Raw genomic sequence first — 14,477 nt, 5'->3', positions numbered from 1 at the left:
GAGGAGAGGAGGACTGAATGGGGTTGAGGGGAGGTGGTGGAATGTGGGCCTCCATCCCCCCATCCGGTCCCCCAGCCTTTCCTGGTTTTTCTACTATCCCCACAAGACCATTCTGTCCTGACCACTTTGGGACTCCCAGCCCCTGGCTAGGAGAGGGCTGGCGCTGCAGGCGAGGGGCGGGGGTCCTTTGAGGGGCACATCCGGCCCTGCCCGAGCCCCTTACCTCTTTGGGTTGCTGCTTCCCAGCCTGCTGCTGCGTGAGGAGTTGTAAGTGGAGCTGCTCTTGCTGCTTCTTGTAATATTCCTGCAGCTGGGGGTCGACAGCAGGGTGGGAGTGGGTTAGCACAGGCGGGGGACTGCTGACCCCAAAGCAACGGCCAGCCCTCTCGTGACTGGGCTGCTGTGAAACAGATGGTCCAGCAGGGAGATGTCTGCTCCGAGAGAGGCTCTCCCAGAGCAGAGCCTGGACGGAGAGGGAGCGGAGAGGGGAGAGGGGAGCCTCCCCCTCCCTTGGTGGGTGACGATGAAGTACCAGCATGTTCTCTGTCCTCCCCTGGGGTTTGGAGATACAGGTGGGGCGCTGTGAGGCCGTATGGGGGTGTGTGGGTGAGGCCTGGCCTCTGACCCCTCCCCAGCTGTCCTGGAGGAATGCAGGTCAGTCCGGCCGGAGCGGTCTCTCTGGTTTCTGCCACTGCTTTGGCCTTTGGTGATGTTGGTAGTAAACAGGGTGGGAGTGGGGAGGCCAGTGCCTGGAACACCTCACCCTCCTCTCCCTGACCTCCTGGGCGGCCCCGGGGCCAGACTCACCTGCTGCAGCATGAGCGCCTGCTGCTGCTGGAGCAAGGCCTGCAGCTGTGGGGGCGACAGGATCTGCTGCATCTGCTGGGGGGTGAGCATCTGCGGCGACATCATGGCCACCGACACGGGCACCTGTGAGATTCGGCCGCGTCAGCCCCTCACCTCTGCCCCACCCCAAGCCCCTGCCCACAGCAGGGCAGAGCAGCTCCGCAGTGAGCTGCCTGGGCTCACATTCTGGCTCTGCCACCTGCTAGCTGTGCATCTCTGGACAAGTGACTCACCTCCCTTGTTCTTGGTTTTCTCGTCTCTGAAATGGAAGTAGCAATAGTGCCTGCCTCTTAAGGTCATCACGAGGGCTAATGAGTTAGTACTTAGAACAGAGCCTGCAAGCGGTTGGACATTATTGCAGGATGTGCTGTCTTTGGTGCACAAAGATTAGACCCCAGCGACACTGGTTAGTAGAACCCATGCTTTGCAGGGTTTCTCCCCCAGTGATGGGGAGGGGCAGCACCTAGCCACTGCTGACTCCAGCTCAGTCTGTTCTGAGAACACGACCCACAAGGTGGGCCTGGCCAGGAGGGCAGCCTGCAGCCATGGATGGGAAGGTTTCAAACTGTAGCCCACATGGCATGAGGACCTGGACTTTGGCCCCTCTCACATGCGTGTCACGTGCTCCAGCACACCTGTCTAGACGGCACACACAGTTGACTGGGAGCTGACGCCCAGGGAGCACCGTGAGGGCCACCCTGTGTGAGTGTGTACGTGTCATCACCTAACTAGGTCCCAGTGGGGTGGAAAGAACGCCATGCAGAGACGCGGGGAGAGGCGGGCTGCTCCTCCTCGCTCTGCAATGAACTTGCCAAGTGACCTCCAGCCATTCACACTGGCTGTCTCTGAGGTGTCAGTTTCCTCCACCATAAAACAGAGATGCCTCCTTCCAGCTGGAACTTGCAGGATTCTCATAGTAGGGCAGCTGTCTACCCCCTGCCCTGGGTGAGGCCTCTGTAGGAGGCCCAGAGAATCTAGCTACAGGCAAAAGGTTCAGGGAAAAGCAGTATCATCATTCTTTTCCCAGTTCCCACCTCCCCTGAAACCCCTAGCCTGTGCAGTCATAGCCTGGGTGGTCCAAGCTGCAGCACTGTCTTGATGCCCTGTTTTAGCAGGACAGGTGTCCCGACAGGGCGATCGGCCACCCCCATCGCGCTTCAAGCTCCGTGTGCACAAGTCTGTAATCTCCCGTCTCACTCCCCAGCCCTAGCAGAGCTGGCACATGGCAGGTACTCCCTAAGTGTGTGCTCCCCCGAGTTGAGTTACCTTCTTGGCAGATCAACCCTGGGGCAGGGAGGGAGGGGTGCCGGTGGGCCAGTCCAGGGGGAGTGTCTTGCAGAGACTTGTCCTGGTCAGGACAGCACAGGTTATGTCCCCAGTGGATTCCTGGGCCCTTTCACCTTCCCCCAGCCCCACAGGCGGGGCAGAAGAGGAGGAGTTGGTTCCATTCAGGATCCCTGGCAGGGGCAAGGCTCAGCCTCAAGCCACCAGTGAGGGCATCCCCGGGCAGAGGAGCAACGGGGGGAAGTGCAGTGGCTCCAGGGACATCGGTAAGTCTCACTGCCCCCACCTCTTCTTGCCCCCCCCTTCACTAGTGGCTGAGCCCCAGCCCTGGGCTCCCCTCCTTTACTGCAGCCATCTCTGTGCAAACATCCCTGGAAGGGGCACCTAGCTTTTTAGCCACGGCCACACCGTGTGAATGAAGGCTCTGAGGGAACCTCTAACGACGAGCCTTAAGCGGCAGCATTGGGACTCATGTGCAGGTCTGTGTGCTCTGCAGTTCCCTATGTTCCCACATCCCACACCGCCTGTCCCCCCGCCGCTCAGAGCAGGTCTTGAGAAGGGTTAGGAGAGTGTGTGGAAATGGAACCATCCAGGGAGCTCAAGGGTTCGATGAGGCTAGAGATCCCAAAGGCCAACCTCTCTCTTTACAACTGTCTCCTGGGGAGGCTCGGGAAAGCCAGGCTGCAGGGCTCTTCTGGTTCCCACTCTCGGAGGGGCAGGCCGTGGCACACATCCAGCCCCCCCTTGCAGAGCCAGCCTGTATCCTTTGCTGGGTGCCCCCGAGGCAGCTGCCTGTCCTTTGACACGGGGGCCCCCAACATGGTGGAGCTCAGAGCCCTGGATTTCTGAGTCAGATGACCCAGGTTCTTGTCCCTGACACTGACTATCCTTTGAAATCGCCAGGTCTCACTTTCTGCATCTGCTAACTGGGCTTTGGCACAGCTGCCCTCCCCGCTCCACAGGACTACTCAAGATGATGTTGCTGGCGGCTGACTACATGCCAGGCGTGCCAGGTGCCTGGCTAAGTTATGTGTATTATCTCCCCGAATCCTCACAGCAGCCCTGGGAGGAGGGTACCATCATCGTCACCATTTTAGAGGTGAGAAAACCGAGGCCTAGAGGGACAGTGGGGGAAGAAGTAAGTGAAAGTGATTTGTATGGCCGTGAAATTCTACACAAATGTAAAGACAATTACTTTTTAAAACATTCTGGATTTTCCTTTCACCTTCTTTCCCTCCCCTCCTCCACGAGTGCACCTTAGGCGTTCCGGCCCCAGGGCCATTACGTGGCAAGGGTCACTTTGGGCAAAAGCTCTGGGCCTCCCATGCTCACGGCTGTGAGAACTGAACTAGAGGAGATGGACAGGGCCCCCAGCCGAGGAGACTGAGCCTAGACACCCAGGAGGTCTTTCCAGGCACCAGGGGTGTGAGTCACCGCGAGTGGCCTGCAGGAAAGGATGTGGTATTTCCTTCCTTGGGGCTTTCCTACTTGGAGGCAGGGGAATGGAAGAGATGACCTTGGAAGGCCTCCCCGGCCCCTGCTGCTCCTGCCAGTTGGCTGAGCTGCAGGCTGGAGAGGCGGCTGCGGTAATCTGGATGGATTACCTTGTGTGTACTTGTCTTGAAGGTGGCCCAGCAGGGTCAAGAAAGGTCAGTGAGGTGGCGGCTGCCTGCCATCTCCTGAGCTGGCTGAGCCCATCCCTTCCCCTCACATCCCTTGGGGGTTCTGAGGAGTGAGCTGGAGCTCCCCTGGTGTCCCCACTGACCCCTCACCAGGCTGGGATGTGTCAGGATGGGCACCGTCAGCTAGTCAGCCCAGCAAGGCCCGTGAGTCACCATCTGGAGGGCGGCCAGGGCAGCTAAATGCTTACAAAAGCCCTGGCAGTGTGAGCCCCGGGCAAAATGCCGACAGCTGCCTCCAGCCCCTCCCTCGGGGACCCTGCTCAGGCCTGGAGCCCTCCGACCACCATGTAAATCATCACCGTGGGGCAGACACTAGGTCATTTACAAAATCATCTCGTTTTATCCTCACCATCCTAGGGGATAGATGCTGTTATTAGCCCCATTTTGCAGATGAGGCAACTCAGGCCCAGAAAGGTTAAGAAACTCGTCCAAAGTCACACAGCTGACAAGGGGCAGAGCCAGGATTTTAACCCAAACAACCAGCTCCAGAACTCACACCTTCCTGCATACACTGTGATGCTGCCGCGTGCTTAGCACAGTAGTGAACTGCAGTCCCCAGTACAGAGCCCTGGCCCGATGGTTCTCCGGGCTTGGGGAGACGGGGGTTCTTGGGGCCATGTCTGAACTTCTCCAGGAGCCTGGAGCCCCAACCCTGGATACCTTCCTTGCCTCTCATCCCCACCCTCAGGTTCATAATCTCCAAGGAAGTGGGGCTTCTGACCCCGTATGGGGTCCAGGGCCTAGAAATAGCTTTTCTAAGAACTCAAGGCTGGTGGTAGGAGAGGGGAGAGCATATTTTGTTGATCTGGGGCCTGAATCAAGTGGGTAATGCAGATCGATGGCAGCCTCTTTCCCAGTGGTCCCCAACTCAAGGCAGGATTTCCTGCCCACTCACCTCCCAGCCATGTTCACCACCCCTCTCTTAGAGCTAGCTTCAGAAGAGTTCCTAAAACCATATTAGGTCTCCAGCTCCAGCTGGAGACTGCCTGGTTTGTCCCTGCGCCTGGGCCCCAGGCAGGGAGAGCTCAGTCACAGAAGGCAGCACAGGTAGCTGGGAGTTTGGGCAGAAGGTTGGCTAGGGCAGGCCCCTTAGCTGTGCCCAGTCTTCGTCTCATCTTCTCAGCCCCCTTGCCATTTCTAGAAGTTCTTCTTGGTGTCTCACCACGATCTTTCTTGCTACAGCTCCAGCCAGGACTGAGGACTACCTTCTGGTCATTTGCAAGGGAGTTGAACCTAAACTAAGCTCTGGCCTAGTCTCCCCACACACCCAGGGACCCCGATCCCCATACTTCAGAGGTTGGTTTGGGTCCAACCTCTTGGAGTTTGGGTCCTTGATGCTGGCACCAAATTGTATCCATCCCAACCCTCAGCCTCGAAATAAGCTTCCTCCGTGTCAGGTACCATCCCTGCTCCTCCCAGCCCATCATACATGGTAAGCACTCTGCAAACGTTGTCAGTTTAGGAAGTACTGAGTAAGTGTTTGTTGAGCGACCCCTCTCGTTTTTTGGGGGTGGGGGTGATCTCCGAAGGAAGATTCCACAGCCTCCTTTCCTTTCTTAATTATTTCAGATCCTAACCTTCTTACCCTGCTGCAAAGTCCTTCTTCATGTCTGACCTCAGTCCCTCCAACCACCAGCCAGCTCCCTCCCTCTTACTTGGGTCTGGAGACCCTCTCTGGGTTGGGGAACATTCCTACTGTTCCCCAGCCTACCCTTCCCTGTTCTTAGAAGCGGGTACTAGGCTGGGCCCAGGGTAGAAAATTCAGAACAGATTCAGAACAGTAGCCCGAGGGCCACTTCAGACCCAGGGAGTATATGGGGGGCTCCCGAATTCAAAGAGACCCAGTCCTGACACTACGGGAGCATGAGAACCTACTACTTCATTCCCGTTAGTGGCTTATCCGAACTGTCCTCCCCTTCCCTGCCCAGGCCACTACCCCTCTTTGCCCAACTCCTCCCCCTGAGGGCTGTCTCATTAGGTTGGAGACTTTTAAAAGAGGGTCACTGCTCAGGCCCCACAACTGTCCTGTCCAGCACCTTCAACTTCTGGAAAGTACTTCCGGAATGTAAGCTTGTTTCACAGAAAACCCAGATGTGCCCCTGGAGCCACAGAGCACTGGAATCTGCCCCAGGACAAACCCAGTCCCGGGTCCTTCTCCGGCCACCCTGTACCCCTCCCTGCCCTGCTCCCCTCATCCCCCCACTCCCTCAGCACCCCACCCTTCAGGCTTCAGCGCTTTGCGGATCGGATCGTGCTCACCCTTCCTCCCTTAGATAAACTTCCTTCCAAAGCCCCGCTTAGTCCCCTCCCCAATTTGGAGCCACCACCCCTCTCCCCCCGCCCCCCCCAAGAGGGGTGGGGAGAGCGAGGAAGCCCGGCTGTGGGGGGTGGGAGGGGGAGGGGAGCCAGGGAGGGAGGGGAGCTAGGGGGAGGGGAGCGGGCTGCCGGCGGAGCTGTGACCCACCCCGACTCAGACGGCAATTCTCCCAAGTTCTTTGTGACACAAAAGGTAAACAGAAGGCCTGGCTTACCCCCCGCCCCCAACCCCATCTCCCCTCCCCTCCCCCAGCCAGCCAGATGGGGCGGCACGCTGCGGGGAAGGGAGAGGGGGACAAAAAGGGCAGACTGTGCAAAGGAAAACAAAAGAGACACAGAGACACCAAGAGACAGGAAACGTGGGGAGACAGAGAGAGCTGGTGGGTGAGAGACGAGGAGGTGGGGGGAGGGCATGGTGGTCTCAGCAAGTGAGACAGCCTGGAGGGGAGCAGAGAGGGATGGGCCCAGTGACCCGGAAGTGCCAGGGAGAGGCCCTGGGCGCAGAGCCAGGGAAGAGGCAGGCAGACAGGTACAGAGACAGAGGGCTCAAGCAGACTCAAACTCTGAGCGACAGACGTGAGGCTTGGTAGAGGAAGGGCTGGGCGGTCAGGTGCAGATGAGAAGGTGGTGTTTCTTCTCCTGCCCCTGCAGTGACTGCAATCCCCTCTGGAGAGCCGCCCCCTCCCTGGCACTGGGGATGGGGCCAGAGCAATTCTCCAGCCGGTCCTTCCCCTCCCTCGGTGCCAAGCCCACCCTCCGACCCGGCCCCAGCCCAGCCCAGTACAGCAGGGCATCCTCCTCACCTGCACGGCAGAGGCCGACTGCTTGCTGTCATTGTTCCCTGGGGAGCTCAGGCCCGAGGCCTGCTGCAGCAGGAACTGCCGGGCCACTTGGAGAGCCTGCAAGACAGGGAGGAATCAGTGCTCCGGCTGCTCCAGCAGACGTGGGAGGGCAAGGGTCAGTGCAGGATCCTGGATTCAGGGAGCGTTTGGAGAGAATAAAGGGGCGGAGGTCAGGGTCATGTAGGTGGTCTTGGGGATGAGTGAGAGGGTCACAGGGTCCACCTGGGCTAGGGGATAAGGATAGAGGTAGGAGTCACTGAGAGAAGCTGCCAGGCTTTGGGGATCAGAACCTGTAGGGACTCACTCTGGGACCTGGTGAGGTTTTGTTGGGACTCAATGGGGTCAGCTAATGGGTCAGTGGTCAAAACAAGGACCCAGGAGAAAGTACAGCGGTGGACTCAGCCTATTAATAGTAGGTCCAGTTTGTCGAGCATCTACATGTGTCAGGCACTTTACAGGCAAGATGTCATTTAATCCTCTCCTGGGAGGGTGTGAGGTAGGGATTATCAGTCCCATTTTGCAGATGAGGAAACGGAAGTTAAGTAATACGCGCAAGGTCACACAGCTAGGAAGCGCCAGAGCCAGGATTTGAGGCCAAGAAGCCTGGCTCCAAGGCCATCTGCCTTACTAGGTGGTCGGTCTGGGGGCTATGGGAGTAGCGTTCACTTGGAGTCAGAGCACACGGTTGGAGGGATGAGGGTGGAGTCTCAGGGTCTGAGCGCTACGTGGCTTTATGAGTCAGGGCAGGAGGTCTGGGAGCAGGGCCTTGTGGCACTGGGGGAATTGGATCAAGTCCTGAAGGGAGTGTGTGAGCTATCAGTGAGTTACACTGACTGTAGTGGTCGGGGCTTGGAGGCCACGGTGGCTCAGACTGGCCTCTCAGCTGGGGGGATCATGAGAATGGGAGATGCATGGAGTCTGCAGGAGGAGCCTCTCCGGCCAGGCAGTGGGCCTAGGAGGTGGGCGGACGAGCAGTGAGAGGTTGAGTAGGAGAGGTCAGGTAGGAGACAGAGGCCAGGAAGTTCTCTGTAAGGTCAGCCAAGCAAGCCCTCCATCCCCGGCCACTCCAGGTCAGTAAGGGGCTCAGAGGCAGGGGATGTGGGGACCTGTCCTGAATCCACATTTCAGGAGCACAAAATATACCCAGGTTCCTCAAAGATCTCCTTGGGCGCCAGAGCAGTTGTGTCCAGGCCTTTGACAGGGGGGCCTGGCATCAGGCAGACCTGGGTTTGAAGCCCAGTTGTGCCGCCTACCGGTAGTGTGACCTTGGGCAAGTTATCCCCTATCTTTGTGTTCCAGTCTGCTCTGCAAAACTGGGCCACTACCTAACTCTGAAATACGTGCGGGTGGGGGTGGGGTGTTAAAGGACCAACGCTTGGCACTTGGTCGGCCTTCGAGGAGCATCGGCTTCCTTCCCTCCCGTATCCTGAATCTCTCACCTCCTCCAGCCTCTCCCCAGCGCACCTATTAAAAGCAACAGGCCACCTGCGGCTTCCTCGCACATCAATCCACACACACTTGTCTGTCCTCACGTGGACTTCCACCCTCCTACCCACCGCGAGCACCACCAAGGCAGACCTATAAGGTGGGACACGGATGCACTCATAGCCCCCCACCCCGCCACTCAGCAAACACTTAGGGGGCGCCCACTGTACACCAAGCATATATACACACGCCCTTCGCAGCCCTTTCATAGAATAGCTGAGCCTCCCTGAGGCTTAAACCTAGTTTACCTTAGGACAGTACCTAAATACACCCTGGTGTATCTATGGGAGCGTGTCCCAGGGCAGACCTGGCGTCCAGATTGGCATGCCCCTCACCAGCGCCCCAGATCCTAGGCCTCTTCCACACCCCTCCTCCCCGGGACCTCACACTGGGAGGAGTGGCCCGGGGTTGCTTCTCTTCAAGATTCACATCAGAAAGTAGAAATCTGACCTGAGTCAAGGGCTCTGAGAGGCTGTGGGAGGAGGTGCAGGGTGAAGAAAGGGAAGGAGGTGGCCAGCTGCTCATCCGGAAGGGGCCCTGCCTCTATGTGCCTCGTTTTTAGGGACCCCCCCACCCAGGTCTAATGACACGGGCTGGACAGATGCTCTCTGTCCTCCAAAGGTAGAGATGGGGTAGAGGGGTCAGAGATGAGGGGGAAAGGTGGGTGAAGAGGATGGCTCAGAGGGGCTGGCAGCCCAGGTGACCCAGAGGGGATGCTTGTCAGGGTGGGGGGAGGAAGCCCCCCCCACCCAATCCCTGGTGGGAAGAGGGGAGCCACAGGGGAGGGTTTTCCAGGGCAAGTTGGAGGGAGTCCCGAGCAGTCTCCTGGTGGGGGGAGAGGCCTGGGGGGCTGGATTCTCTCCCCACTGACTCACTTACTTGGTGGTCCCCTGGAGCATGAAATTACAAGATTTACAGGAAAAAAAAATGACAGGGCCTTGCAATCTCATTCCTGTGAGACCTCCCTGCGACAGGCCCCACCCCTCCTATCACTCTGAGCCTTTCCTCCCCCGTTAGGCCAGGTGACAGGGGATCAGGTGAGACTCTAGGCCTGGCCAGGTTGTCACCTCCTCTGACCTCCCACCCTTCCCCCCACACTCCTTCCTTCCGTTTCCTACGTGCCAGGGACGGTGCTACGTGCTGGGGATACAGAGAAACAGAACTTGGCCCTGCCCCAGGGCTCAGGGCCTGTGCTGTGATGAGATGCCCGTCACAGACTGAGGTGGAGATGGACACCAGCACCGGGGCCCAGACGAGGTGGCAACACTGACTGGAGGCTGGAAGGGCAGGCTCACCAAGTGGACAAGAAGGGTGAAGGGTTCAGGGCGTTCCAGGCGCAGCGACCCTCATACCACAGACGACTGAAATAGCCGGTAAGTCTGGGGGCCTGGAAACCACTTGCAGGGACAGAAAATTCAGCTGTGTTGGAGGTCAGTAGCCAGAGAGGCTGGAGGAGCCCAAGGGGTCTGCTCCTCTAGGCACTTCATTCATTCATCCTTCACTCATTCCTTCATTCACTTTCATGGCCACCCACCTCATACTGGCTTGGAGAAGAAGGGGAGGTGACAGTGGGCAGCACACGCTCATTTCATGGACTTTGCTTACAGCCCAGCCTTGACCCAATTAGGGACTTGGTACCACCTAAAGATCACCCTATAGGTGCCCAGGGGTGAGGGTGATGGGCAGACCCTGGGTTTGGGGCCCAATCTCCCCTGCCCAGATGGCCTGGACATGTCACTGACTGCTCAGTGCCCTGTAATGCTATGCCACCCCCCACCCCCATCTGGACCCCTAGCCAGGGATGGTGCTCTGGGAGGAGGGGCGGGGGAGGCCCTCTGGCCTAGGATGTCCTCCTCCAGGGTGGTCACCCAAGGGATCAGGTAGGTCTAAGACTTTCTAAAGCCCCGAGTCACAGTCGCCACTCTGGCACACCAGGCATGTGTCTGCACTGCCTGCCGTGGCTGGGGCCTGATACACGGGGTTCCGTTTCTCTTCCTTGTGGGCCAGATACAGCTCTGAGTAGGAAGAGGCATTGAGAATCCCACCGGGGAGAAGGCATGGGGGTGCTCAGGGCAGAATGGGAAATTGGGAGCCATTTGGACTTTTATACCATATTTTCCTGCTCCCTCCACCCCTCAGACTGAAAACCAAATGCCCAGCTCTGTGGTTTGGGGAATGAAGTCTAGTTTTCCTCTAAAGGAAGCAGTACTGGTGGTCCATTCGGGGCCTGGACCCTGGTCAAAGGGATCTGGGTCCAAATCCTGGCTCCACCAAATACTGAGTGACCTTGGGTAAGTCACATCACTGCTCTGAGCCTCAGTTTCTTCCTGTGTAAAATGGGAATAACCCTGTAGTCAGCTCACAGGTTTGCTGTGAAGAACACATGTGACAGTGTACATGGAGTACTCAGCACAGTGCTGGCAGTGGGTCCTGGATGGACATTAACTCTTGTGATTGTGATTATTGATCTTTCACCTTCCCAGGCAGCTCCTGATCATCTGTCCAGTGCCACCCAGAAGGACTTGTTAACCAACCCCTTTTCCATCTACACCCCCCCCCATTCCCCCTCAAGCCTAAGAACTCAGTCTCGCTAATGAAGCCGAACTCTCCTCCCCCAACCGCCCATTCAGAAGTCATTAGCAGGAGCTTCACAATTAGGAACAAATGGCTTATAACGGATGGCATCCAGGGAGGGCGGCAGGGTTGGAGGGGAATGAAGCTAGTGCTTTGAGGGCAACAGGGAGCTGCTATGAAAAGAAAAACAAGTCTTGGGGCAGATGCATCTCTCATCTGCAGGATGAGACTACACCCTCATTTCTGTCTTGGAGAATTTGGGGGAGGACCAGCATCCTCTCTGTGGAGGCCAGGTGCAGGGCTGTTTACTGGTTCTTTCTCCAGGCTGGAGGATTCCAGGTCTGTGTCGGGGTCCCAGCCTTACTCTGTGCGTCTGGGAGGGCGGGGACGTGGTGCTCAGGGAGAGACAAGCACGAAGGGCTGAACTTTGAGAAACAGAGAAGCAGAGTCATGCAGGTCACAGACCTGGTGAGCTGGAGTGTTAGAAGGTAACTAGTCTAGTGTTTTCCCAATTGCTGGTCATGAGCTAATGGTGGGTCATACAATATCAATTTAGAAGGTCAAAAAAAATAGGAAAAAATACACACACACAAACATACACACACACACGAAAACATCAGAGTTACTAGGTAAGCATACGCATTGTTTCGTGAAACTCTTGTGTGCTGCCACTCCAAATAAAAGGCATTGCTTACGGCAGATCTCCAGCAAAAAGGTCTGTGAAACACTTATCTAGTTCACTTTATCGATAAGGAAACGGAGATCCGAAGAGGGGCAGTAAAGCGCCCCAAAGTCACACAGCGGCAGAAGCAGAACCTGAGTCCCCCTGGGCCTGACATGGGGCTCTGCACAGGGACGAGGAGCCAGGAGCTGGGTAGACAGGATGGAGGAACCCCCGCCCCAGCAAACTCTGGTCTAATCCCGATGGTGGTGAAGAGGAACCAAAATAAACAAAACCCAAACTTCTTTTGTCTGCATCTCGCTAATTTTGGCAAAACTGGGATCTCAACTGTCTTGATAATTTCAACTGGGAGCTGGCTCCATTTAGGGGAAGGGGCCCTAGAAGGGTGTGTGGTGGGCCGGCCCACCCCAAACCTGAAAAGCCCTCCCAGGAAGGCCCATCACCTGCCCCCCACCCCCCCCGGAATAGGACTTTTGATTCATTTATCTATAATTCAGCGAGTATTTGTGAAGCCCCACAGGGCACTCACGCTGTCCTAGACACTGGGGACATGGCGAATTTGCTTTAATGGAGCTCACGTTCTAATGGGATGAGACAGACCCTACAACGAAGCGAAGCGAGCTGTGAGATGGTGGCCAGCGTTACGCAGAGGACGGCTGGCTGGTTACTTAGGTTGTGTGGCCAGGGAAGGCCTCTCCGAGGACGCATTTCGGATGAGGGGGCTACTCTTTCAGGGGAGGGTAGTCACGGTTGGAAGGAGCTGCTGCAAGAGCCCGGAGGTGGGCATATGAGGTTGAGCATTACGAACCAAAAAGGCCAGTGTGGGCAAGCTGAGTGGCCTGAGAAGCCCCAGGGGTCAGCAGCGGCCACATCACTGGGACGATGGCTTTTTATTGCCTTCTACACTCAAGGAAAAAGTGCTGGAGGATTTTAAGCAGGAATGGATACAATCTCTGAGAGGAGATACCTAACCCACTGCTAGTAAACAGTAGGTACCTAATAAGTATTTGTTGACTTGAATTAAACAGGAAATGTCTCTCCATCTACCCCTTGAAATACAAGTCCTCTGGGACCAGAGTGTGGAGGGAAGGGGTGCAGGGAGAAGGGTCAGGGGTCAGGGGCCCCCACCACTAAGGGTGCTGACCTGGGGAGATCCAGGTTCTCCACCAGCCAGGCTCTATCCTCCAGCAAAGAGACATAAAAATGAAATTACACAGAGAAGGGGGGCAAGGAGGATGGGGGAGAGGAGACCATAAAACCCCCGAAGTGATTCTACACCTTTTTCCCTTGGAAAAAAAAAAAAAAAGCTTTTTGGAAAAGGCTGTAAATTTTTTTTTACACCAACCTCGTAAAAATGACATCGGCGCATTCTCAAATTAGAACCATTAAAATGAAAACCAGCAACGCGCAGATACAGACAGGCCCACGTGGGTGGGAGATGCACAGACCGGTTTTAGGACCCCTTCACCGCCAAGCGAGCGTCTTGAGAATGCCTCCTCTCCACGGAACACAATTAACAAATGAACCCAACAGTGCCCCAAAGGGCAAGGCCCTCCCCAGAGGCTCCTTCCTTCCCTCCGGTCGGGCCCCCAGTGCAGAGCAGCCCCAGGCCCATCCAGCCCCTCTGGGCCCAAACCGGCTCCACCAGAAAGGTCCAGCAGTGGCATCCGGGAAGGAGCTGAAATAGTGCGGGGCAGTCGCGGGATGGTGGTGCTTCCCCTCAGAGAGACTCCTCCCAGAGGCGTCCCAGTAACTGGAGTTCTCCAGAAGGAGTTCTATTCCCAGGCCTGGGTTCAGCGCCACCCTCACGCTAGCCATTCCGCAGGGGCTGTAAGTGTGGGGTTTAGAGTGGGGACTGTGGGGGCATGCAGTTCCCTCCCACAGGGGCTCCTCCGAATGAAGGGGCTCCAGTAGGAGAAAACCTAGCTCACCTGCGGAAACACTCACCCCCTTTCCCCAATTCTCCCCAGTCCCCAAACTCCTATCAGTAAGTACAAGAACTTTGGTAATAAGAAGGGGGTGAGAGGGGGAAAAAAGAGGGGGTGTCAGAATTCCACAACAGAAGGGAAACCTGGGAGCACAGTGGACTTGCTCTTCCCTAGTCCCAAGGAAACAGGGGCCTGAGCAGCCCTTTCCCAGGCCCCAGGCCCCAGGCCCTCTCCTTGACCTTTCTCTCCCCTCTTAGGGAAACTTCCTTTTTTGTTGGACTAGGGGGCAGACACACAAAACAGGGTGGCCTTTGGTTTAGTAACCCAGGAAGGGTAAGAGAAGGGGGGTTACGGGCTTCCCTGGTGGCGCAGTGGTTGAGAGTCCGTCTGCCGATGCAGGGGACGCAGGTTCGTGCCCCGATCCAGGAGGATCCCACATGCCGCGGAGCGGCTGGGCCCGTGGGCCATGGCCGCTGGGCCTGCGCATCCGGAGCCTGTGCTCCGCAGCGGGAGAGGCCACAGCGGTGAGAGGCCCGCGTACCACAAAAAAAAAAAAAAAACAGAGAGAAGGGGGGTTAGGTCCTCTCCCCTGAGGCATCCTCTCAGGACCCTGCCTGTCACCTTACTACCCGGGCCCACCTCTCACCCGCTCTGTTCCCAAGCAGGAGGGAGAGGTCGGTCGTTTCTAACGCTACCCCACAACTGTCCCGGGTCAGGGACCTCACCCACGGGAACTTTCTAAGTCTCGCCTCTGAGGAGTTCGGGTCCCAGCTCTCCCTCCAGGCCCCCAGTACTTCCTGGGAAGGGGCTCATTCTATGGAAAGAAGAAGGGAGTTTG

At 57.1% G+C, this 14,477-nt stretch overlaps 1 protein-coding gene across 1 annotated transcript in view; it reads right to left on the bottom strand.

Moving 5' to 3' along the window:
• FOXP4 (forkhead box P4) overlaps positions 1-14,477 on the bottom strand; it is a 49,855-nt gene that overhangs the window by 12,769 nt on the left and 22,609 nt on the right. The window contains exons 3-5 of the mRNA XM_082847396.1: positions 6,932-7,027; positions 808-930; positions 224-310 (exon numbers count right to left, since the gene is read on the bottom strand). Coding sequence (XP_082703522.1) covers positions 224-310; positions 808-930; positions 6,932-7,027 — 306 coding nt within the window. The remainder of the gene's footprint in view (positions 1-223; positions 311-807; positions 931-6,931; positions 7,028-14,477) is intronic.

Source organism: Leucopleurus acutus (genome assembly GCF_964270905.1).
Source record: "Leucopleurus acutus genome assembly, chromosome: 10".
Lineage (NCBI taxonomy): Eukaryota > Metazoa > Chordata > Mammalia > Artiodactyla > Delphinidae > Leucopleurus > Leucopleurus acutus.
Note: the sequence above shows the minus strand (reverse complement) of the source record. Positions and strands in the feature narration are given on the sequence as shown.